At 31.7% G+C, this 27,481-nt stretch overlaps 1 protein-coding gene across 3 annotated transcripts in view; it reads right to left on the bottom strand.

Moving 5' to 3' along the window:
* Positions 1–1,179: 1,179 nt before the first annotated feature.
* The window catches only part of LOC106708348 (fasciclin-3), a 157,704-nt gene continuing 131,402 nt past the window's right edge, over positions 1,180–27,481 (bottom strand). Inside the window, exons 3-13 of one of the 3 annotated variants that reach the window (XM_045682554.1) lie at positions 8,237–8,333; positions 7,553–7,631; positions 7,349–7,472; positions 7,067–7,189; positions 6,501–6,692; positions 5,997–6,190; positions 5,574–5,715; positions 5,257–5,292; positions 4,348–4,461; positions 3,787–3,809; positions 1,650–1,723 (exon numbers count right to left, since the gene is read on the bottom strand). In XM_045682554.1, the coding sequence (XP_045538510.1) occupies positions 3,787–3,809; positions 4,348–4,461; positions 5,257–5,292; positions 5,574–5,715; positions 5,997–6,190; positions 6,501–6,692; positions 7,067–7,189; positions 7,349–7,472; positions 7,553–7,631; positions 8,237–8,333 (1,124 nt within the window). In that variant the 3' untranslated portion in view covers positions 1,650–1,723. Of the gene's footprint in view, positions 1,724–3,786; positions 3,810–4,347; positions 4,462–5,256; positions 5,293–5,573; positions 5,716–5,996; positions 6,191–6,500; positions 6,693–7,066; positions 7,190–7,348; positions 7,473–7,552; positions 7,632–8,236; positions 8,334–27,481 lie in introns of all 3 variants that reach the window. The other 2 variants (XM_045682552.1, XM_014499838.2) reach the window with 2 other exon arrangements.

Here is a 27,481-nt window from a genome sequence, read left to right as displayed (position 1 = left end):
AATATTGAATACGCAGCTTACCTATATTTTACGATTTGAAATTTGAAATTCATTACAATTAATTATTAAAAGTCTAAATTAAAATTGAGCCTAATTTTCAAAGCTGTTCTTTTTTTTTTGGCAAAGTGCAAAATGGCAGTGTTGTTTTTATAATTGACAGAATCAAATTTTAAAACTATAAACGTAGGCTGCTTAAACTAAACTGGTACAAAAAATAATCCTAACAAATTAATGTATTTAATTACAAAATACTAAAAAAAATCACAATAAAGGTGACTTATCGAACTAAAACTTAAAATATTGTTCATTGCTTTTTTTTTACATAAAATGAGATTCGATTTGAAATCATACTTTCAATTTGTTATTTTTGAGGTTATCATCCGACATTTTATTATAAGGTAAAAAAAATCAAGTTTTTACAATGTCTTACACATAATATTGTCACTTAAGGAAACTTAATGTAATAAGATGAAATTCTATTACAATTTATATACACAAAGAACTAAAAAGAATAAAATTATGGTGGTACGAACACAATCTTAACCTATAATTAAAATTAATTATGTACGGCCATTAATTACAAAATTAGACAGATTAAAAAATGAACAAATCTAGACAGTAATATAACATTTTTTTAAAAAGTCTATTGTATAAAAACTTACATAAAATCGCAAGCAGTACATCGAGAAACAGTTATATAAAATTCATAAATTCTAAGAATTACTTTAAAGTTCTTGTCTCTACATTTTATATTTCAAGTAGCTGTATTTATTATTGACTATATTATTGTATATTTAGATATATACGGCCTAATCTTACATTTCACGTTGGGATTCGTTGTAATACAATTACAGTGTTGATATATGTATGTATTTTTTTTTAATTATGTCAACGAGATTATTAATATTATTTTCCACTACTAATACATCAAAAACATCATTATTTTAGAAGTGCGATCAAATAAAAAGCCATACTTCTTTAGGTAAATCATATGATGTTTGAACAATATAGTACGAGTAACCTATATATTAATCATGTATTCTTATTTATAAATACAGATGAGAAAAACTATAACGGTTCTCTGTTACACAGTAAATACTGGCAACACTCATATGGATTGTATTTTTTTAATATTTATAGGTTACATAGAAGTGTAGTCAAAGATCGCATGGCTTTTTCTTCGATCGTTGCGTAAACATTCTAAATGGTGGACAACATGAGAAAAAGACAATTATTTTTAATATATTATGCACACCTATTTTTATAAAAGCGGCAGTAATGCGAACAGTATATAGTTTATAGGGCATTTAACCTTTATAGCATTTAAGTCAGTATAATGAAAAACTTAGTTATAAATTTTCAGTCGTTACCAACATTTCAATAAGTAACAATTTAAAATCTGGCAATACCAAACCAATATAATTGAAACGTACTTGCTATCGTTTAAAACTGTCACTCAGAAGCGGGAACTTATATTATTTAGGAAATGAATTTAAAAATGATATTAAAAAATGAATAGTTCCGAAGTTGTCGTCTGAGTGACAGATTCAACTTACGATTTAGACGGCAGTGTCTGGTTTCTTTTCGGGGTGTTTTGTGTCACCATTGCTGATGTACTCGCCGTGGTCGTGCGAGGGGTTTTCGGAGCCCTTGACGTCGTCGTGCGGGGGCAGAGGCGCCTCGGAATCCGCCCCGTCGGGGATGTCGGTGCGGTGCGACCGCCCTGCCACACAAATACGTTAAGCGATCAAGAGAACCCGTATAACCGTTTTGACAGAAGCTATCTGCGTGTTAGCTACTCTTTGATTTGTGGTTTTAGTTAAGGTGGTATACACAGACTGAAGTGGATAAGCTGTTTCATTAACGTGGTGAAGCAACCTTTGCCCGATAGCTTGCAGTATTGAACTTTTTCGGTTAATCAAAAGCATTAACGACTTATTTTTACTTTGTGTTAAATAGTAAGATTGGAAAAATGTATTTATTTATTTTTATCATTTTGTATTTTAATTGTTTTAATAACAATGGACATTTAAAAATTTCCGCTACTCAACGTTTTTTTAAATCGTTTTATATTGTATTCCATACAGCATACAATAATTATCACCGACCGTCCACGTTCATTTCTTTCGTTTTCTATGGTATCGTATGGATGTCGATAGAAAAGAATTATTATAGTGTTTTTTGGCGCCACTAGTGATGCACGTGTAGATTAAGAGCACACTAGCGACATATTTGTAAAAACTATTAAACTTTTAAATTTCAACTTTCAATCCGTTTTGTTATTTATTTTCCGTCTTTATAAATATTATGTTTAACAAGGTTTTAAAGTATGTTTTTTTCCTCTTCCCATTAATTATTTTTAATAAATCAAAAAGTAATATAATATTAATTGTATCCAAAGATTTATTACGAGTCTGTCAATACTGTAATCTTTGATAGTTACTTTGTTATCGTATTCATTACAAAAATACAGTTAGTTTCACATTTTAACCTTCACCATAAAAATTTATAATAAAATGTTGACTAATAAAACACCAAACATTGAGTTAAAAACACAAATTACGTTAGGTTTATAAATTAAATACATTTTACTAGTCAAACTAAAAGTTAAAATCTCAACATTCTTAGTTCATAGCAAAAATTAACTACATGCACATTTCCAAACTTTAATGAAGTCATGCTTTTTAAGAAATAAAATGAGTATGAAAGAGAAGAAGATAGAAAGAGAGCATAAAACCATTCACCGTAGCGTGCTTAAAAACGACTTAGGAAATAAGTCATGCATAAATATAATTTCAGATCATGTTGGGTTCTTGATCGCTTAAAATATTGTTATGCAGGAAAAAATCACAAATTTTAACCTAATAACAACAATTTTATTCAACTTAAACAAATACTACACAATATAGGACAAGCACAAAGGACAATTTTGCAAAAAAAACACTGCCAAATTACACTTCTTATTTTCTAAATCTACAACAGCCAAACAAATTCTACGATATTAACGCATACACATTTATAGTCTACACAAAAAGGGGCGCCAACATTAAAAAAAAAACTACTTGATTTATCGATGGTTTTTCGCGTAACTTTTTTTAAGATTAAAAACAAACCGTACCCGTAACCTACAAATACATTTGTGTTATTACAAATGTCTTTTTTCGAATACTGTCTGGGTTATAATGGATACATATACCTCAACTATAGGCTCAATTCTATATTTGGAATTTAAATTTTTATGCTATTTTGTGCAAATACAAAAATATAGGCTTCTGACTTTATATTAAAATAAAACTCTTTATTGAACTCAACCATTTAATATTTGACTATTATTTATTATAATAAAATTTATTTACGAATACGGTTTGTAGTTAGAGTTTCGAGTATCATGTGTAAGCAAACGCCCACTCCATATTATTTTGATGATCACCGTGGGTTTTCATTGCCGAATTTTCTTTACAAAAACCTGATGTCTGGTTTCCAAAAAACAGTAGGACAGTAGCGCTGGGCTGGCATACACTGTTTAGAGTCACTGGCGCTAGTTAGTGTTTTCATTATGCCAGTTTTACTACTGTCTTACTGTCAAAAGTGGATACACGCTGACTTATTAAATGTCTATTCACTCTATTGAAGGCATCGACGTCATACTTGGACGGAAAAATTGATGCTAGCAATTAGTGATATGTTTTTATAGGGTTGTTCCGGCAATGGAAACACGGTTATAAGAAAGCTGAAACACGTGATTGTTCTGTGATATTGTGATCAAAATATTTCTATGTGTATTACCTATCGACCAACCGCCCCTGACCCTGTTGGATATCCGTAATTATTAGTTTCTTCGAATCGTAATTAGCATTAAAGGGCATGCCTAAAGTACTCGACGGGGATTCAAGCTCAAGGAAGCACCTTCAAATACCAAAATGCATTGGGACTAGGCAAGCTATCGCATTACAAAAATTAATTAACGCCTTCTTAAAAATTACTGGCTTCAGATTTTTTTAATCGATATTTGAAAGCAATATCGATAAGAATTTCATTGATTTTATATCAATTGCTGCCATTAATATAGGTCAGTGCGGTATCGATAACATTAAAAAATTTTCAACCGCACTGCCCTGAGGCCCTAAGTTTACGTTAGTTGTCAAAAAATAGAGAGCGACAAGATGAATCTCATTCATGAATTATAATATAAATATAACCGTGGATTTCCACTGTCGAAAAACATATACGTAAAACATTCTGTCATTGCTTTGGATAAAAAAACATGTTTGTGTACAGTTTCAGCAGTGGAATCACGATGTAATACAATGCTAATAAAAAAAGTTTATTTAAAAAGAAAAAACTAACCTGCAAAACACCATCTGTCAGTTGCCTTGGCGAATACGACGAGGAATATGGAGATGAGTAGAAACAGAACAGCTATAACTATTCCCACAATAGCTCCGGTCTCGAGTTCCACACCTGTATAAAAAATACATCTTAGAAATGAACAATAGACAACATATGGCATATTTAATCAATACTTCAATACGTTCAGCATCTCCGACTATCTTTGGGTGTACTTTTTCATCCCAAAAATTCATTGTGACGTGGAACATGATAAAATTTTCGTGAGACATTATAATTAAAAAAATACTAGTTTATCAAGCATATTATTCAAATTTAATATTATCTTTTATACTAACTACAATGAGCTAGAGCATAAACCATAAAAAAAACAGTTTTAAAAAAGCTTCAAGCAAAACTACGACATAAACAATTCTATCGAAAGATAAATCTCACGAAATCTATATAAAAATCTCGAACATGTTACTTTGGTTTTTATCTTTTTACTCCAGTCGTATATTTAAAAATAAAAAGTATACTAAAATGCAAAAAAGTCTAGAACAAGCTGGTAAAACATACACTAATTTATTAATTTAATTGTCGGAATGACAGGAGCAAGTCATGCTTTAAAACAAATTAAAAATATTATTTCTAATTGTACTATCTCAACTAAATACATGATAAAATAAAAGCATGCTCAAAGCAATTAACAAATGTAACAAATCTCATAATTCTTTTTTTTTATTTTAATCCTAAGAGAGCATTTTATCTACCATACAATGTTCACAAGCTGTAACATCAAATTGATAGAATAGAACTTCTATCATATATTTTGTAACATACTTTCAAAATATATGATCAAAGGAATACAAACGATAATTTCGAAGACATACTCATTCAAAATCTACCATTCTTAGAATAATATCTTACCGTAAATATCGATAATCAAAAACGAAGCTTTACGCGCTGTGGAAATATAATAATGTTATATTTAAATTCGAAATTTTATTGCAAAAATATCAAGTTCATAATTTAAACAATTTACCTAACCTATAAATATTATTTCACTAAAAACTTCACCAAATAAATACATAAGATTAAAAAGCTTGGTGTAACTGTGACAGTAATTGTTAGTGACAAAAACTCACATGTGATTTGGTTATAAAAAACAAATAGGTACACAATTATTTGAGACCCGTTTCTACCAGCGTGGTGGAAAGGTGGCTTAAATTAAACCATAGACTTACCGGCAGGTTCGTCCATAGTGCTAAGTCGCACAGAGAAATCTTCGCGACCCAAGTCATTAGCCACAGTCAAGTAATAAGTGCGATCTACGTCCTCTTTGGCCACGCGAGATAGTACCAAGGTCACGTTGTAGTAGCCACCGCCCTATGAAAATAATAGGAACGATTAATTGATACTGTAATAACTTATAATATGAAGTAACTTGTATTCTATCTATATTGTATATAATTTCCATACAATCCAAAAATACCAGTTACTTTGGATTATTTTGGTGGCAAAGCTTGTTCTCTAACTCGTTTGACTTCATTATACTTTACAAATTTATTTTAGGAAACGCAATATTATTCACTAGCTTGTCCTGTTAGTCTACAAAATAAGCAGAAGTCCTTTGACTTCATCTAAAAGAATAGAATAAAAGGTCGTACCAAATGTACAGGCTCGAGGGCTTCAATGGACGCGTCTTCGTTCTTCTGCGGCGCTGTCAGTTTGACATCTCCGACTGTCCACTCAGCGTGAGGGCGCGGGTTGGCGCGGACGGTTACATTCAGACGGCCCTCCTCTGCTATCTTCAGCCCGAAGATCGTTATGCTAGAGCTATCGTCAAGGCGTTTCGGTGGGTCTGCGGAAATACGTTTATTTTAAGATTAAAAAATAAATCATGATGTAATGAATTAGGGAATTTCTTTCTGCGGTATTAGAAATAATCTGTTCGAAGGAACATATACCAACTTTTACCAACATATACCAAACATAGGAACATATACCAAATAACAGTGAAAAACCCAGTATCCTTGAGCGGGTAATAAGGGGGTCCCACTAAATAAATATACTATGAGAAATCTTCACTAAGCGATTGTAAATAATCTGTAATCCACACTAAGTCTCATTTCGTTTTAGGGAATCACTTCGTTTGTTTCTATTATACATACAGTTAACAAGCAGTTGCCTGCTAGCTTCTTTAGGTTGATCAAGGCTCTCGTGTTCGGCGCGGCAGACCAGTCTCTTGCCGCTGTCGTCCGCGGTCAGCGCCCTGCTCACGTTCTGACGGATTGTCTGCAGGTCGCTGCCAGGCTCCGATGTCACGATAGGCTGGTGGGTGCCCGCTAGCACTTGCTCTTCGTCTGAGAATATAGATATTTGATAAAGACATGTGTTGTAGATTAATACCATAATAGATTAGAGGACACTGGCTGAAACGAGAAATATGTAATTATAAAAACGTTAATGTCGGTGACAGTTTAGAGATCGGAAAAGGAAAATCGTGTGTCTGTGTAACTCCACAATAGAACCTGATATGTGAGAGGAACTTTATTAACAAGTTTCCTCACAGGATGTGTTGGTATCTGAGTGTTAGATAGCCTAAGTGAGGTATTTCATTAACCGCAAACTGACTTCACTTTTATCTTAAAAATTTTAATAACATGGAACTGTGCTTTAGGACTTTAAATGTACACATTAAAAAAAAACACATGAAGTAGTACTTAGTAATGTTTACCTAAAAACCAAGTGATTTTGGCGGCGGGTCGTCCGTTGGGCACGATGCACTGCGCCATGAAGATGTCACCTTCCTTGAAAGATGCCTGCGGTGGAGAGATCAGCTGCGGATCTCCAGGAGCCCCTGTACAAGAGTTACAATAACCTGTTTAATAGCTTTCAAATTAAAATTTAATTTTATGGACCTCAAGGTCCAGATTAGTTTCGGACCTGTCGAAGGTCTGAAATGAGTTTAATCTTTATTATTTTGTAAATTTAGGTTAAAAATGATCACATGACTTACTTGCGACGAGCAGTTGCATTGTGCCTGAGACCTCGATGCTGCCAGTCTTCGGCGGCAAGACGCAGGAGATGTTCCCGTTCCACTCCTCCTTGATGTGTTTGATTTGGGCACCGCATTCTCCTACCTAGAAAACAGTTTGTTCTTAGGCATGTAGTTCAAGAGATGACGTACCAGTATCTACTACTAAAATTTGGTCTTTCTAACCTCCAATCCTTGACCATGATATACCACGTCGCCTTGGTTGTTGGGTATCAGTCGGTAAGATGTGGGGCCCACAGTCATTCTGGAATTCAAATAAACACAAATTATTAGAAGAGGTCCGCCGGGACCGAACAATGACTCTCGTATGTAGAGGTTCCTCGCTTAACCAAGTTCAACTTATCTCGCTTATCTGTTTTCACATGGCTAAAGCACCTCAAATATGTTTGTAATCAAAGCATACATGAAGTCGTTAAGCTATCCATGTTCAACAAAACACGAGTTTAACATCGTAGTTACGCATAGTTAAGTTGTAGCGGTGAGTTAACGAAGATGTTAAACTTGCCACGAACATCGGTGCTAAGTTTCTGCCGCTTGCCAATCCACGTCCTTGTAATTCACAAATAATTCGACGACAGAACGTTGTTGCGGTCATGTAAATTCATAAATGGCAGAAGGTCTACTAATTTAAATACATAGGTAAGGTTCATCAAACGAGATTATGTAATATATCGGTTAAGTTACGGATGAACAATTTCGTTACATGAGTGAGATGAAACATATAACGCAGTAAGCAAGAGAGAGTTAAATACTTTTTATATCAAATAGTGTTCGTGCTCTTTCTGTCTCTCATCCCATCTTTATTTATATTTAAAAACTTGAAGACACTAGTATTGTAATACAACTTACCGACAGGAGTCGATGCGATATGGAACTTTGCAGAGTACTATCAGCTCGTCGCCAACGCGTCGCACTGCCTTCAATGGAGTGATTTCAACATTTTGAGCTGAAACAATAAAAGAAAATGTTAATTTAAATTATCTGTTAAATTACTAATCATATTTAACTTTTACTTAATTGATAACCGAAAGTAAGAATAGCGGCTACCCAGAAACAATACTTATATGTAAAGATATTTGTGAGTAATAAATATATTCAATATGGGCATTACGTCTCATCAGTGAAGCATATAGTACTCAGAATGTATCGAATTCCAGAACCGCTTTGTACCGGCTGTATCTAGTTCGAATCGCTTTGGCCCGCCATCCGACCGAATAATCCTGGATGCCTTCACGAAATTTTTATGTATGTATATCTTCAGAGCAGACTATTTCATATATTAAACGAAAACGATGACATATAATAACGATAATTGCATTTTAGTTTGTACCTACAAACCCATCTGTTAGATGAAAGTTAATCTGTGGAACGCAATATCGCTGGTTCGACAGAATAAAAAAGATTGTGAGTATAATGAACTGTCCCACGGTGATTGCTAGCCTGGCTTGGTTCAATCAGTCTCAGGTGAAAACGAAAGAGTGACGTAACTCGTATGTCATTTGTTTTCGATGACAACGTAACTTGAATAGAACCAAAAGAACGAATATTTTACATCTTATATTAATAAAATATCAATAAAAGACCATAAACAAGAATATTATTTATTTGGGGATAAATGTACGTTTCTGCGCACAGACTAGTAAATTTAAAAAGAAAACAGACACGCAAGTGCAGTCCGTTTTAGAAGTTCTCTTTTGATACAACGCCGTCTGGGTATTGTTTTCTCGCTACATAAAACTTAAAGCAAAGGAACAAAACATCATCACCGCTCTGGATGCACAATTTTACATAAAATATTAACTTTATTTTTAAATGTATATAACAAATTGAACAGTTTCTTTATGAACATAAATAGTAGTTTATATTGATAAGAAATTATTGTTAAATTCAGAACGCTTTTGTTAACTATTAAACTCACATAAAAATGAGAAAACAAATATTAAATGTACTTTATTTATCTCTCTTGGCAGCAACAATGAACTGCAAAGTTGAAACCGCTATAAAGAGAAAATTACATTTAAAATATCCGCAAACCGAAGGAAATCCCGTTGTGTGAAAGTTTGAGAGCCGCCGGCAACGCTTCCTAGTTACACGACATAGTTCGAGATCTTTCCACCGGTTCTCAACCCGAGGGAAAATTGTTTGGAAGCAGAGCCGTTTATTGAGGGTGCCTGATTTATATGGTGCTATAAATACTGAGCGCATTGTGAGCTAGCTGAAGAAGTTTAGATGTTTGTCGTCACTAACGATGCAAATTCTTTTGGACAAGTTATTTAGGTTTCATAATGTTTTGATAACTAACTGATATCTGAAGAAGGATGACTGCTGGATTATTAACTAATTATATGTTTTTGGTTCATATTATTTTATAAAATAAAAACTGTAGAAGAGCTGCTTTTACAGTTTTTTAAATTTATTTTCGTATCCCGTCGTAAATAATCTGCTTTTTACATTATGCTATTCTGAAACGTTTTATCTTTTTATTTTTACCAAATTATTCGGAATATTCAAATCAAATTTAGGTTACGTCCAAAAAGCACTTTGAAGAGATAACAAAATAAAATCTGTTTTTTTTTCCTACAAAGTGAACGAAGTATAAAGATCTGTGACGTCACAGAGCCATCACGTCCTGTCATGGAAAATGTACCGAATGAAAATGGACATGGCTACAAAATAAACAAAATTGGAAAATGGAGTCGGTAATATACGGTAGTTTCATATCGACAAAACCAGATTCATGGGAAAATCTAAAAATCATTAACAAACAACAATCTAATATTACTTATTTAAACATTCGAATTCCGTCATTATAAAATTCGCCAAAGATTAAATAGTGTTCAAAGATTAAAACACCAAACTAAATTAAAAAAAAATACAATGTAAACTTTATTGTTAGGAGTTTGGCACAAATTTCACATTCTGCTGCTTGTTTATTATTGTCTTTTCCTCTATATTTCTCTATGAGTGTAATACGAATAAAAATTGAATTTTTGGTAATTTATCATTTCGAATTAAAAAAAATACATTTATGCTTTTTACTTTTTTCATAAACTCGATATTTGAAAAACATTTTAATCTGTAAATAGCTATTTAATACTTGCTGCATACAGCAAATATGTATTGTATGAACAACGCGTCGCATACCGCATAGTTTCTGTGCAGCTTTGACAGAATTAGTGCGTTATAAAATAGTTTGTTCCCAGCACAGACAAGTTTTTTTGTTAAATTATAATGTTTTATTTCGCACATAACGTAGACTTGATTAAATTGATAGCAGTGTTATTGTAAAAATGACAACCAATTTCTCATTTACCCCAATTCATGTAAAATGTATTAATTTGTCAATCAATTGTTTATTTGTGTTGCAAAAACATGGTGGCAATATGAGAACAAAGAAATGAAATGTTATACAACTGGAACTAACAACTGCACGAACTATTAACAGTAAAGTATTTAATCCATTAATCTGATATATCTGTACGCGGTACAGAGGAGTTCATAACTATTATAAAGTGGGACAGTGGCGGTCACTGATGGAATCCATTTGATGGTAAATAGGGCGAGGATCCATTGCCAGAAGCCCGATGAGCGTAATTGAACAAAAAACAACGCATCGCTATGACTTCAGACAATCAACGTGTTTACTTCAATGTTACTAAGAACAGTGGCGTATTTGGAGTCGAAGTATTTCAATTTTTTTATAGTTTACAATTGGTTTTTATTGTTATATATATCTATCTATATTGCTTATCTTTTTGGATCGTGTAATAAAACCTTAGAACCGCTCTGTCGCTGTCGATTGGTTACGACGAATAAACGGTTTACCAAAATTATGCACATGTAATTACTGTGACTCTTAGTTCCTTCCATGATTAGGTTTAGTTTAATATGCACTTTTATTTAAAGAATCATATAAATAACAAATGTAAATAAATGTACATAAAAACAGAATTGATAGTCGACGTCTCCAAATGTTTCCCTGTCCTTAACGTAGGCTTATACCAAATTGTTGCGTTTATTAGGATGTATGGAGGTACACTGACGTTTATTTTAAGGACGCAAGAGGTCAACGCAGTTAGACGTTGTAGTGCTGCGTGTACTGCTTTAACATACATTTATTACGATATACTAGACATAGACTTTACTATTTGATAGTTGGGTTTTTGTAACAGGTTTCCTCGAAAAATACTATTAAAGTTATTTGTAAAATATTATGTGTTAGCATTGGATGAATATTTTAATTATTGTATTTAAAGTTGGCGAACTAGCTTAAATTAAGGCTCGTTAGCTTTTTCTGTATCACAATATTTTACTCATCGTATTATCTTTTTTTAACATATTTTTAAGGTGATCAGTGCTTGATTTATTCTGTATTCATCGTTAAATCATTCAAGTATATCGAAATAAAGGCATAAATGATAAGACAGACTTGGTCTTTCGTGATCACTTGCGGCATTTCGAGTTAGGTTAGATTAGGTTAGAGTAATGGCTGACTTCAATAGCTGTAGCTTCGTACTTAATCATAGCCGTTCGTTTGCGTCAAAGGAGCAAATTGTATTGGTTCTAGATAGATAGATTGTGCTTTTAGCTCCAAAGCAATATTCGCTATTTCATCGTAATTTCGCATTAAAATGAGCTGCGTACACACGGGACGGATTCGAGGGCTTATCCTAAAAGCCTTGCAATGTACTCGAACTAAGCGATCGTCCCGTGGCCCGGAAACGAGCGAACCTGGAATTCCTTTTATCTAGTATTAGATGACAGTTTACATGTTAATTTGTTGGAATTTTAATTTAGTAATGTTACCTAATGTTAAAATTTTAATGACATGTAAGTAGCAAATAAATTATAATAAAATTAATATTAATATAGCAAATTGTCCCAATTGTTCTCTGAAATACAAATTCGCTGACAGACGATATATTAATGAAATTATTATTTAACTTCTGTAGTATTTAAGTATATTGGGAATAATCTAACATAATTTAAGAGAAGGTTAAATTCTAAAGTGTTAAAATTACATCTTCGACAATATTTCATTGACGTGTGCAATAAAATAGCAAATGCATTACATATTCCTGGGAACTGAGATAAAAGCCTTGTAATTAGGAGTCAAATTGCCAACAATCATAACAGGAAGTTCTCACTACAGTTCCAAGAAGTGATATTCGATTAGAGGTACTAACATAATTCAACCAGTTTTTATCTGGAATTACTTATCTGAGATTCGAGTATTAGTGGGTTTATTTGTTAATTTGTTTGTCTTATTAAAATGTTTTATAGATATAAAAATAAACTAGTCTTTGTTTTATGTACTGTAAATTTCGTTGACTGAATACTAGGTAATGTAAACTTTTGTTACATGAATTAATTTATAAAGAGACTGCGTAAGATGGTGATTTTATGTATTTTATAAAACAATCTGTCAAGTAAATAAATTCAACACCAGCTATCTCAAACAATTTATTTAATAGTTATAATATACTCTTTACCGAGAAATAATACAAAAACAATAGTACAGAAAAACTTGTCCAGTTCCGAATGCATTTAATCTTTTATACAAGTACAAAGCGAAGTTTTAAGTCTGCGAAACGAACGATGGAGTGTGGTTAGTTCTGAAGACGACAACAGCTGCACAGTGCTACCATCTGTGATGAAGAACAGAAAAAATAATAAACTTTAAGAAAAAGGATAATACAGGGAGCCAAGACAATTTTACAATAAAAATATCTCTTATTTCAATTGATGGATTGAGTTCTTTGAACTCTGAAGTATTCTGAATATGGATTTTTAGACAGGCAATATATTCAAGTGGCTCTAATTAGTTAATATTTTGTATATATAATTGCAACTCAGTTATGGATTTTTTAATTTCGATGTTGTTTATAGTATTTGTTTTGTCTGACGTAACTTCCCCCCTATTTGGACAAGCTTTCTTAGAAATTGAAACAATATTATCCATAACAAATGGCATAGCGACAGCCCCAGCTGAGTGCATTGTAACGAGGGTTGCCACATAATAAAAACAAATTGTTACACCAATTTAAATGTCTCGTTGGAGTATAAAACAATTTGAAGAATGATTTCGCTATTTTTTTGCAAAGAATTATTAATGTCCCACGAGATTGATATTTTGTTGCAGATGTTTCAAAATAATTAAATTAGGATTGAGGTATGATTATATAGTAGCTTCTGAACTAGCATATTCAATGCAAACCAATAAAATATTTAATCTTTATAATATTAGTACAGATAATATAAATTAATTCCTTTTAAAAGTCATACAATATTGTTTTTTCTATGATTTAAGACATTTATCTCATAAAGTTACATTGCGTCACTTTAATTCAATAAAGTAAATCTTATAAATATCGCAGTAGTCTGTATATCGTAGGGTGGAATAACTTTATTATCTTCAGTCTACGGGAGTTAGTTTAAACTAGAGGGTTCTTCGTAATAAGAATAAATGGCGGAGCCTGGAAGATAATTCATGTGATAAACTATTGTTATTAGATATAGGGGACACTTACCACTACCATTTTATTTAAGATAAATTCAATTCAATTGTAATAATACTGGTACAGGAACCCATTTGAAGTTTTTTTTTTAATATAAAAGTCGATTATTCTTTCAATACTACTTCGTCCGGAATAAAAAAAAAAACAATTGTAATATAAAACTATTAGCTATAGTAGGTAATTGCTATAGTAATAGCGGTAGCCTCGCTATTTCGGCGAATTCAGGTGACTGTTTGCTCGTTTGCTACCTTTTCATATAAAAAAAAATCATTTGCATCCGTAAGAAACATACCAAACCATGCTTTCTCATTTATAATATTAGTAAGATTTAAGATTATTTTAGACAACGCATCTGCATTGTCGATGTCTATGGGCAGAGGTCGCTTGGCTATTTCGGTGAATTCAGGTGGCGGATTGCTCGTTTGCCACCTTATAATAAAAAAGGTAAAGTTTATTTAAAATCTTATGGTTATAGCTAGCGATTTTGCAGTAGAAATACACATCTATTTCATGTTATATGCTCTTATTTACTGCTTAGTTACCTTAGGGAATTATTTTCCTTTTTGGCATGATACAGCGAATGTATGAGATTCGACGCAGTATCGTGCAGAGTAAATAGTAAGCACAGCGACTCGCTTGTGGGAATTGTGGTCATACACAAATATTATCCGTACAATTCTGTATTTTTTTTTACTTTAATATGGCTTTAAAAATAAGTGATGATTATAGTTTTTAATTCATAAAAAATATGGAAAAATATTGTTTATTTTTATTTATGTAGTCAACGTAAAAAATTGTGTACCAACATACTGATATTCAGTAACTAATAACAATGAAACAATTGTGCCAACAATGCAACATATTATTTTTTTGTGATCGTGATTTTTTTACAAATTAATTGACCGTACATTCATTACTGCAGATTCATTAGACACCTCTTCCGTCAAAGATGTCGTAATCTTCGACAAACCAGTCATTAACCTCAAACATAGATTGTATTCTATGGGTAATTCATTAAGCTGATTTATTACGTCGTTATCGCCGCAAATATTGGCACTGGATAAACGACCGTTAATATTAATTCGCGACGATTCGGACACCACATCAATTAGTTGTTGACAAATGTCGTTGAACTATCAAGTATCAATTCATCTAGAGTTCAATAAAATATTCTAATGTATTTATCATTTGTTTCTGACACCAAAAACACGAGATTAACGTTTCTGAAATTGACACTAAGTTTAAGAAATAACTCAAAAAAGAGTATGTAGTCCATTTATACATATTCAATGTTAATGATAAATTGTCACGTTTCTACGCCAAAACAATATTCTTTCGATTGCTGGAGTTGTATAAGCAACTTTTACTATTCTTGATGTCTCTTCGATCATTAAGTAAAAGGATAGATTTTGTATAATAATGTTTCGTTGTAGATTTCTAAATTCTTTAACGAAAAACTTTGCAACTAGTATTTAAATATCAAAGAGTATGTGAAATTTATTTACAAAGCAAATTCAGAATGGGTTCTATACTCCCCCGAGGAGATCGTTACAAGGGGTGTACCAAAATGTGATTTTATTAAGTGTGATACAGGGTGGGTCGGTTGGCAATTATTGCCCTCGCAACTTATATTAGCTGGCCGCATCCCTTTGCGCAGGGGATGAATATATTATGTGGGGTTTCGTGATATTTTTTATTGTTTTATTAATGAATATAAATTAAAGTATTACAAAATTAATCGAAATAGGTACATACAATGACCGTTATTTCTTTTGGTTTTATAATATACTAGTTGACGCCCGCGAAACCGTCCGCGCGGAATTAAAAAAACTCGATTAGTAGCCTATGTGTTCTTCGTGACTATGTTCTACATCTGTGCCAAATGTTATCAAGATCCGTTTAGCCGTTCCAGAGATACCTTCTAACAATCATCCATCCATCTAAAGATTCGTAAAGTATGTAAGACCTTTATAAGATTTTTTACCTAGACAAACGAGTAACTAAATCAATTTGTTTTCTAATCATCAGAAGTCATCTCATAAGAAATGGCCTTTAGTTTTTTAATAGTAACTAATTCTACAATATCGTTACGTAAAATATTAAAGTTATCGTAAAATAATAAAATAATTCAGGACATTCAATATTCAAATATTCTATAAGGAGTGGTTAGGGTTCATGGGATTACTCGTAGCGTTGTCGGACGTGTTCAAGCATTTCCACTAGGTGCGATCTGTGATGTAATCTGCAAACAGGAACTATTCGCCTACTGGAGAACATTGATGGATGTAGACTATCTAGTGTCTGCGTATTAATTATTACTTCGGATTTTTACTCATTCTTAATGGGTTTACTAAAAGGGAGTGCCTGCAATAACGAATTATACTAGGTCTCGCCCGGGACTCCGTCCTTGCGGAATTAAAAAAAAAGTTAATTAGTAGCCTATGTGTTTTTACAGACTATGTTTTATCCATGCCAAATTTCATACAGATCTGTTAAGCCTTTTTGGAGATACCTTCTAACAAACATCCATCCATACAAAGATTGGCAATTATAATATTAAGATAGGTGAGGTTGATTTAGAACAGGAAAATCTATTGAGCCGCCATAAAGTCGACAGAGAAAAAAAACAAAATATATCTAAAATTTACTCATCAATTATTAATTTTGTAATGACTTTCGTGGCATATGTCAGTTTTTTTTTTAATTTACAGTCTTTTGTCAATAATGATATGGATGCAAGTTTTCTTTTCCCCCACTGCGTTAATTTTTGCTAAGTCTTTTGACGGTGAGTATACAAGCGGTTTGAATTTAGCCGCGGCCAAAATCGTCGGTTTAACCATCCAGATAAAGTTTACGAAACTAATAATAATATAAACTAAGAGGCACGTCTCCGTTGGGACCGCGCTGGTTAAAATTTACTCCCCGCAAACCGCGGTCACTTGCTTTTTAAACTACGCAAACTAGATTAATATGCAGTTACACTGCTTTGAAGTTCCATAACAATCTTAACTGTGTATTACGAATGTAAATTTTTGTAATACTGTGGAGATGTCTGGACGTTATTTTGTTTAAAGTTCTAGTAAATTAGTAACAGACTTCTTATTTCCATAGGAAACGCAGTATTTTTATAAAAACTTAGTTATAGTAAAACGGTATTTAAAAAAAACTTTTATTCAACATAATCACGTTCAGCAATTCCAGTAGAACCCAGAAAAGAGTGTACTCCTTTCTTAAAATTATTGGAAATAGGATCTTGTGATATAATAATTATTTCAAAATCTTTATATTCATCGGTTGATATCACAATAGAGGCGAGACACGGTGATGTGTGCAGTGACAATGTCCCAAATGCGCAGTAATGTATGCACCCTCGTGTGAATGTCGGACGATATCTTGTTGTCCCGGGGCTACTGTGTACATTGCCCATGATTTAACATACTACAGGACAGTTCTTTTAAATGAAAAGCCTTGACGTAAATAAAAAACAGTATATTTTCTAAATAATTTTATACTTTGGTAAGAAAAGAAAAATTTTTCGAAATCTGTGTACCTCAATGATTAAAAAAGATTAAAAAGTATCAATAATTATTAACAGCGTTTTCATCGCAGATATTTCTAAATTTTCAATGTGTGAAGATTCGATGGCGCATTTACTAAAATTGACTAAAAGCGTATGCATGTCTTGGGTACGGCGCTTTCGAGAATTATTAAACTTACCATAAGACTCCTTGGCTTTTTGTGTTTGAAAATTCAATTAAAATACAAATTAACTTGATATAAGAGCACCCTGTTGTTCCTGAGACACAATAGTCTGAAGAGCTCGCAAATAACCTTTCGCTTCGTTAACTTTACACAAAACAAAATAAAGTAAAATCCATACTTGGTGTAAGGATGAATTCAAAATGTTCTCGAATGTTCTCAAAGCATTTCTCGTAGATACTTTGATTGGTATTGCGGGCTGTATACATGTTTAATGAAAGAGTTGTTTCTTTTGTACTCTGTTAGCCAGACAGGCTTTTGAAATAAACGCTTATGTTTCAAGGATCAATATTGTTATTATTCTGTAGCAATTTGTTATGCGTCAAGTATCAAAATTAGTGAATTAGAAGTGTATAATGACTGCTAATTGCCAAATTATTTATTGGGAATTTTATTTTAAAATAAAAATTCTAGTAGGAAAGTAGAATTCAAAAGAATACTACAAAAATTAAATTATTTTCAAACGTTATTTCTACTGTAGCAATCAACCCCCACAAATGGAATACAGTGATTTATCTGGGATGTATGTCACTTTTTTGAAATGAAAGCCATATGACATATGGTGGCCATTTTGATTTATTTGTTAAACAATTTTTAGTCCACGTATACTGTAATAATACTTATATCAAGAAAGGTTTTACATATTTAATCCATTTATGCATCTTAAAATTATAGATTCTCCTGACAAATTTAATAAGCACATGTTACGATTTTATATCTTAACATTGGCCCACAACAATAGGAAAAATCTTACATTTAAAAAAAGTCTTTAAAAACGACACTTGGTAACATGTAATAATTTCATTGACAAATAATGCCACTAGATGTATAACATTATTATCCAGTACAATAGCGTGGTCACCCCAGCTTTTAATCCCCCTAAACAAGGACCCTCCAATCTCAAATGCAAATAATAATATGCGGTTATTTGGCGAGAGATTAGCGGTCTCTATTGAGTGCGGACGACGCGTGTCCAATTATCAGTGGGGCCGGTTTAAAGTGGGCTCCCGTCACACCATCATGTCACCAGTGTTGATCTTCTGGTGAAGTGAACAGCCATTGGGTCATATATCGATAAAAATTTTATTTTTTTAACAGTTCTTTGCGGATGTGTGTAGACCTGTTTATTGTAATCTCTTTGTACCCTAAAGAGCTTGACCTATTTTGAAGAAAGAGGTGTTATTTTGTACTCCTTGGGTTTCATGTAAATAGATTATATTGTTTTTTTTTGTTCTATAGAACCCTACGACATTTGAATTGTGGTATATCTAGTGTTATAAAGAAAATAGCTAATGGTAGTACACAATTAATTATTCGTTAAAACCACAATCATTATTAGGATGTTTTAATTGCGACTCCTTCGTCGTAATAATTATTTTAAGACAGATCTTTCTAGAAGACAATTCTTTTTTACAAATATCGATATCATGAAAGATAACTATAATTATTATTCTTTATAAGAATAAATTCAAATATTTATAATGTCACTGGGACAATAAAAGAACGAACTCAATAAAAACCGTAACGCGATCTATATATAAAAAGTAATGCACATCTGTCCGACTAAGTACCTATTGTGACAAATTCAATGGGACGTCAAACCAATGAAATGAAACTTCGGCTTTTTGGTTACAGTACGGTAGCTTAATCTTGTAGGGTTGCCACAATTTGACAATTTATTTACTTTTATACTATATAGAATATAAACAAATTGGTTATATTTCCATAAATAAAACGAAAACGTTAGGCTCATGTGATTTCCTGTTCTCAATTTTAGTTGTTTCACAATGATCTAGATATATTCTATACAACTAATTACTAAACAAGGTATAAGTCATGATGGTAATTAAAGCTATATTTCTTTGACATTATTTAACCCCCTATGTTGACATTACTTACAGTCCAATGACTAGATACTAATTTCCTTCATCTACATATCTATTCATTCTGCTCACCCTCTGTTAAGAAAGTGTCGTAAATATTAGATACAGGGCGTGCATAGCGTAGTCAACATAAATATAAATAAACAGTGAACTCTTTTCAACATTTTTTTTAAATATTTTATTAAAGAGTATATTTTTTATATAATTTTGTGCGTCAATTTTGTAAAAAAAAACGTATGAATTATAAACAATAATTTTAATGAATGGATAAGAATTAAATTTATTCAGAATAATTCTAGAAATAAAAGTTTGCACATTCTCATTTCATCTTAAAGCATTGTGGGAGATAAACAAACGTTACTGTAATAACTCGGAAACGGATAGGTGACATTTTTGTATTTATATCCACAAAAAAGAGGTTATATTTTATGTTTTTTGGCGGGAAAAGCAAACGCTATATTTATTCTTTACGGCCAGTGCGTTGTTCGTTTTTTAAATTGTGTAATAGCCAAGACTTTTAGTTAAAATTTATTTAGTTTTATTTTATTGAAATTTGCACATGGATATTAAAAGCAGAAAATGTTATTTTCTTTTGGAAACTCTATCCAAAGATGTGAAGACAAAGGACTAAAGGGGAATTTACATTTCATTATGTGCTCTTTGAAATAGATTGGATATACAAGTCTTAGGTAAACGTGCTTTCTGTATGGAAATTTATAGAATATAAAATGACTAGACTTGTACGATCCGATTCTATTACTTGTAAATCTTGTTGAAAGAAATGTAGTTTTGATGGCTTTCTTTTTCAGCTGAATTTAGTATACAAAATATACAAATAATGTTAAAAATTTACTTTTACGAAAATAAGTAACAATTACATACTATTAAAATTGAAGGTCAACATTAATCTTATGAAGTAGGTATTAAATAAGTCATCATCGTAAATTAAAAAAATATGCTTATAAATAATCCAAGCATATTAAAAAATAATATACAGTATCGATAAGTAATTTATTTGTAACTTTATTTTGCTTAGTTTATACGTTAAATATTTTACGACAGTAAGTTTCTAGAAAAATTATAGCACAAACAATCTTTTACTTTGAAACCGTGTCCTATCTTTGTAAAGGGACCACAGAAGTTGCCCAGTGGCCCCTTATTGGGCGAACATTTCGTTTGATGTCGGACCCCTAAGGATATTACAGTCTGGTAATAAAAATTGGCTTAGCACTCTATAAAAATTTTCTCTTTAAATTCGTTAGTGGTATTGAGTTTTATCTAATTTATTTAATATCGACTTTTGTAAATACTAAAATTAAATTAACTGGCTACGTAATTCAAACACCAATTTATATCAGTTGTGGCGACAGTTACGAGTTGTTTAATCGTTAATTAAATATTGCAATACCTTAGTGTAGATTTCTCATATTAATCCCACACTAAGAGTCAACAGAGTTGACAAAACAAAGCTATCAATTTGTTTTGGTCTCAGAAACACACGGTTAGTGATCAATTAACTCTATGATAGTTTAACGGTAGAATTCATCAGCTGTGACATTTGTATACATATTGTAGTCTCAGTTTTGTCAAATAGAATAAAAGGGATGGCAATATGTATACAAGTGTCACCGCAGTCTGAATCCATTGTAACATCATCAATAAATGGATAAGTCATTGCTTGAAAATAACAGAAAATTTTCTTCGTTCCGACTTAAACCAACCTGTTGAAGTTCTTGACAGTTAATTCCATCTGTATTTATTAGTACGAATCCTCACCAACAGTTGCAACAGTCAGCGCAAAAATGTGAAAATCGAATAGGCACAAATTCCAAGGCTTATAGCCTGTCCATCTATGTCACTACACGATGTCTTATACTTGTTGCTATGGAGATATAGTTAAAGTGAAGTAATAACGCAGATAATTCTGTGATCTTACTTAAGTTAAGCTTTGCATAACATGTGCCAGAGTTAATTAATTCACGGAATTAATGTATTTCATAATTGCAAACGTCCGATAGTCTTGACAAATGGTATAATATTTCATCACAAATATCTGTTTATCCAATTTTGTACAAGCTAAATAGTAATACATTTTAATAACATACATTTAGATATAAAAAAGGAAATAAAACAATACTGAAATTAACAAGACAAATTAACAAGAGACAATAATAAATTTTCCTGTTTATTTTGATGTTCTATATTAATTCAATTGAATGGAGAAATAAAAAAAAATCGCTTTTGGATTTTATGATCATTATCAACATTAAAATATTTATTTTTTGATGTTGAAACACAATCGTCATACATAATAAGACACAAAATATATACAGTGTAAACTCTTTATAACGTTATCCTTTATAACAATAAACTCCCTGTAACGTTGAAGTGTGCCCAACTTGGTTGGTTTGCGTTAAAACCCACATATTGAAACACTCTTTATAGCGATACGCCATTCTCTATTACGAAGAAATGTGTTCATATTTATAGATAGTAAATATTTATTATCGGTATTATTGTTTATGTTATGTTATCTTGTTAATTTGGTTGTTTTTTTGTTCACTCCATATAACGATAACTCTCTATAACGACAAAATTCTCAGTCCCTTGAGTTTCGTTATAAAGAGTTTACATTGTAATAGACATTTTAACAAAGTGAAATAAATAATGAGACAAGATTAGGGGTGAGGGTGATTCGTATATAATAAAACAATGGGCATAATTATTAAATTGGACGAAGGCAATTCTAAGTGAAAAATTGATGACAGCCATTTTTCATGGATTCAGAAAAGAAAGAATAATTTATAACAATGTGCTGAGGTCATTCACACCGTTCATATCAAAATTGTTCGTGTATTTGTAGTAAGTTTTGACTTCTAAATGCAATAAATAGCAATATAATTTACTAGCTGTCGCTCGACACTCCTTTCGCGCACAAACGTGCATAAAACAATTAAAAAACAGCTTAATTATGTGTTCTTCCAGACTATGTTCTACATCGATGGTAAATTTCATCGAGATCCATGCAGCCGTTATGGCCGACCTTCAAACAAACATCCATCCATCCATCCATCTAAACATTCGCATTTATAATGTTAGTATGATATTATATAAATGAACGGAATACTTATTACGACTAGAATAATTTAAAGAATGAACGTAAAATTATTCGCTAAAGGTGTCGGGCGCGACACCGTCAGTGCAGAATTAAAAAAAAAACGAAATTATTAGCCTGAGTCCTTTCAGACAATGTTCATTTTACAGAACGATGTTCTCTTTGTAAGATACGTTTAAATTTATTAATTGCCAGTAACAAAGAATGCTGGAAAACAGTTTCTGAACGTTACGGTGTAACAGGACGCCAGCAGCTGGGACTCAATGAATCACAATTTATAGTCTGCGGGCGAAATGGAAAATTACCTTTCTGATTTTCCCTCCTTTTTGCACGATGACTTCTCAAGTCGTTTGTAATCATTAGCGACGGGAAAGGATACATTTGGATTAAGAACGGTTTTTGTTAATAGGATTGTAGCTAAAAGCTTTTACATATTGTTATTTCTCTAGTTAAACCTTTTTAATAGATAAATGGAAAATGAAAAGAATAGAGGCAATGACGTGAAATATGGTAGTGAGGTTGTGCCCTCGCTGAGAACAGGTATACTATTCTAAATAGAGCATTTAATATTTTATTTATCACTATCCGACATTTTTTTTCAATAAACTCGATCAATCACATGCTATTCATGAACAGAGTTATTCTATCATGAACTATGTAGGCAAATTAAAAACGGATAGCGTTACGATATTTATCGAGTGAACTAAAACAGTTTTTAATTTAGGAAGTGCTAGAATGAATAGCTGCACTAAAACCCATTTATCACTATATTTAGTGTGCCGTATCAGTGCGCCCAATGTTTTGCGCCCAAATAGCCTAAAGCAAATCTCACATACAGGAAATGAAGCCTAGTACAAATGCAGCTCGTAAATAAGCCCCCGAATGGCTGTAGGAGGGCTTATGGACCGAAATCAATGACTTCCGGCTTCAGGAAAGCATTAGGGGGGGTTCGACTCCCCGTCGAGTATTGTGTTTGAGATGTAATGACTCATATAGTTTTAGAGATGTTTTATGTAAGTAAAAGGAAACACTTCAGATTTGTAAACATCTTGAAAGTACAGAATGACATCATTTAGATTAGCGACAAATTTAACTTCACTTATTTAACACTATCCGGCATTGTTTTTACAAAAATCTTTTCATTACTACTAATATTTTCAAAAAACAATATTTAATTCGGATATACTTATTATAATAGTGTGTATCATTTTAACGCTGTCTCTGTATGGGTTTAGTTTAAAATGGGTTGAGTCATAAACAAAATTTATCATTATTCATTACAGTGAGATATAATGGAGCGCGGAAATGCAGTCGGCCATTGCCGCTCGGTTCTTACATTAGACAGTTACGTTACAAATGCTTTTATTAAATGTAATCCATATTTATCTAAAGTATTTATGAAAAATATGTATTTAAAACCTTCTTAACTTGCTTAAATACAAGATGAAAAATTTGTCGTATTTTAAAAAGATCTTTTTTTTGTTTCTATGTAAAGGTCATACTTGAAAGACATTCTATCTTCAGTAAATATAATTTAATTGTACGTTTTGCTTTGTGAATTGTATAACGCTTTTGAAACCGTCATGGTATATGATTACTTAAAAGGAAATGTTTGTCTCCATATTTTTCTTAGAACTAGATGGCGTGATGGTAGAGTTGCTCGGATTGACGGTTGGAAGTTCGTTTCCATTGTCTGACTGGAATTTTACTATAATAGAAAACAATATTTAAAAAATTCAATGCATACTTATTAACAGACATTTAAATATAAATAAAGCAATAAATGTGGAATATTTAGCGACTGCAACAGTGCAGTCCGTGTATGGCGAACAGCAACTGCTCGCAACTCCGCGCCGACGTTTTGAAGTTTAAAATACCGACTTTGCAATCAATAAGTTATATTTCATGACAGTAGTCACCGTTAAGTTCTATCTAAAGATTACACAAAATAGTATAATATTTTATATTGTTGTTTATTATGTAAAATATTAACATTGTAAAATGTTTCTGTTTCCTTGAAGATTATGAAGCAAATTTATGTAAGATTCGGGAGCTCAACAATGCTAATGCTAGGTAACGTCTCGTTATTTGTTATCTGATTGTTGATAACAAAGTCTATTGTCCGTTTTAACCGCAACAACCAGCATAAATTTAACGTCTTTATATATAACCATCTAGGTACTTTAACATTGTCTGTTATCAAATATTAACTGTTACTTTATACCGTTAGTTATTCAACTAAACATTAATACATTCATATCAATCTGACGGATAAATTGACGTGTTGACAATGGACACAGATAAAAAAATAACGGCTTAACAAACGTGTCAAGCGAATAGTACGCGTGAGAGTATGCATTGTACAAATGTTTGGTTATGTTGTACACACACATTTGTAGGAAATGAATACACTGATGGTGTACATGTGTGTACCGGACAATTGAATTTCGCGGAACTAGATTTTATTAACCTAGTGGCAGATTATGAAGAATTCTGTCATTTGATGTGCATAGATTATTAGATAATAGTAATTATTTTATAGACAAGTTCTTAGAATAAAATTAATATGAAGGTGGAAATTTATGTGGTGTATTTGTTTGGTGTAACTGGCAAAAACAAGATACAGCTATGGTGTAAATTTAATGAGATTTGTACTATCTTTTTACACTAGAAAAAAAAAGATTATAAGATCGTTTTTTAAAACGTATTTCTAAGGAGTTATTTTTGCTTTCAAAGATATAGATTAAAAAGTGAATTCACTTTTTAAAAACGAAAGTTACTGTTTTAAATAATTTAAGAATCGTATTTAACCGAAGAGGTCAGGTTTAATTTTATTAAAATCTTTTATTTCACCAAACAATTTAATACTTTTATTTAAAAATTTGCATGTCGAAAATAACTCTTACGTCTGTGGATTAAGGTTGAAAATGATTTGTTTATGTAAAACACAGATTTGAGCATTCCGACCATTCGCGTACAGTTATTTAACATAATGATGCGTATCTTAATACTTTTCTAGGTTCTTGATGAGAATGAAGAAAAAGGCCGAATGATAAACTACAAGCTATTTACGTTCATAACTCAAGGGAATAAAGTACAAAATCTATTTAAAGGGAACATCATGCAATTTTACTTTGTGATAACATCTAAACAAAAAAATAAGGTTTCATTTCATTTTTAAGATAGCCCAAACGGACAGTGGAGTTAAAAAGTTACTTTATAAGAGAAACGTTACAGGAATTATTTATTGGCAACAATACGACGAAATAAAAAATTTGTTTATTTTTAATTTTTCCACATTCGCTTCCCAAGACTTTACTGTCCGCCCAGTAGATTTGCCGAAGTTCTAGATTTAGCGAAACCTTTTTATTTTGTTCTATATAATTCCTATAAAACACAAGAAAGAGTTGGTAAGGATTTATAATAGATCAAATTAGTTGCATGCTTAGATATGAAGGCAAACGAATTTCTGTATATCTCTCTTGGTTACGGAAATGAGTGTTACTACAATTTTGTATATTAAATTAATTTGTGATTTTGTAACAAACATACAGTAGGTACTTATAAATTGAAAAATAATAATTAAAAAAAAATAATAATCGTTGGTAACTCTTCGTCTTCCCGCGCGATTCTCATACTTTTCACTTATTTATTTCTTAATAAAAAAGGCAAAGGTCTTAGTGGCCAGTATGCCACCTCTTCGGCGGAATGCAAACTCCTTATCCAGCAAAGAGGATACATAATTCATAACTCAACACATACATAGATATTTTCGAACAGTATTATGCTGACCCTATGTAGAAAAATAGACTGGGCGATGATGAAATAAATAATACTAAACAAAATATAACATACAGTAGCCGCTAAAGCTGAAGTATTTAATAAAGAAAATTTTACAAGAGATTCTTCAACAAAACTGTAAGACATTACAGAATTTATCGGTTAAATGTATGCGAGATGCTCTAAATTTCTCTACAAAACAATGTTGCATTGCTAGTAAATTTAATATGGTTGAAAGATTTTAAATTTCAACCTTATTTAGTTACCAAGAGTATATTCTTATAGGAATTTTGCCGTCGTTTAATGCATCTTTTAAAAATCAATCAAAATACTTTTAAAAATTAACAATGTTTTGTAACTTCTTTTTTATTATTGCTTTATCTGACTTATTTCTATAGAGAAATTATATAAGGATAATTATTTCAATTAACCGATATGGTATTAAAATATCAAAGTTTCATCATAATATTGTAACCCTTTTAAAATATTCAGAATCACTTTAATTAAATAGGGTATTGTATTTAGACAATTGACATGTTTAGTAACATCTGGAAATAATGTTGTCTATACAAATATTATATTTATTTCATAATTTTAATATAACATATATAAGTAATAAATATTATTGGTAAGTCACGTCACATGTCTTTCCTAGTGAAAATTGTAGAGTGCACGGATGCGCCGCCTGGTGTCAAAGCTGTGCATTTAATTTCCGGTATGTGAGAACCCACATACGAAGTTCCTGAAAGCTTTGCAATGTATTTACAGCTCCTATAGCTAATATATTGTATTTGAAGAAAATGATAAATGTGCTTTATTTATGAACTTAAATAAGTAACTGTGTTTGTACATATAGTTTTTTAAGCTATTATATTTTTATCAAAATTTGAAAATCGAAGTATTGCAGGAAGGCAATAGCTAAGGATCAATAGTTTTTTTTTTTAATTAAAAAATCTTGTCTATGGTAATAATGTTTGGATAACTAATTCAAATTAAGAAACAAAAGTTATGATTTTTTTTTATATTACGAGTATAAGGT

The sequence above is a fragment of the Papilio machaon genome, chromosome 19 (assembly GCF_912999745.1).
Source record: "Papilio machaon chromosome 19, ilPapMach1.1, whole genome shotgun sequence".
Lineage (NCBI taxonomy): Eukaryota > Metazoa > Arthropoda > Insecta > Lepidoptera > Papilionidae > Papilio > Papilio machaon.
Note: the sequence above shows the minus strand (reverse complement) of the source record. Positions and strands in the feature narration are given on the sequence as shown.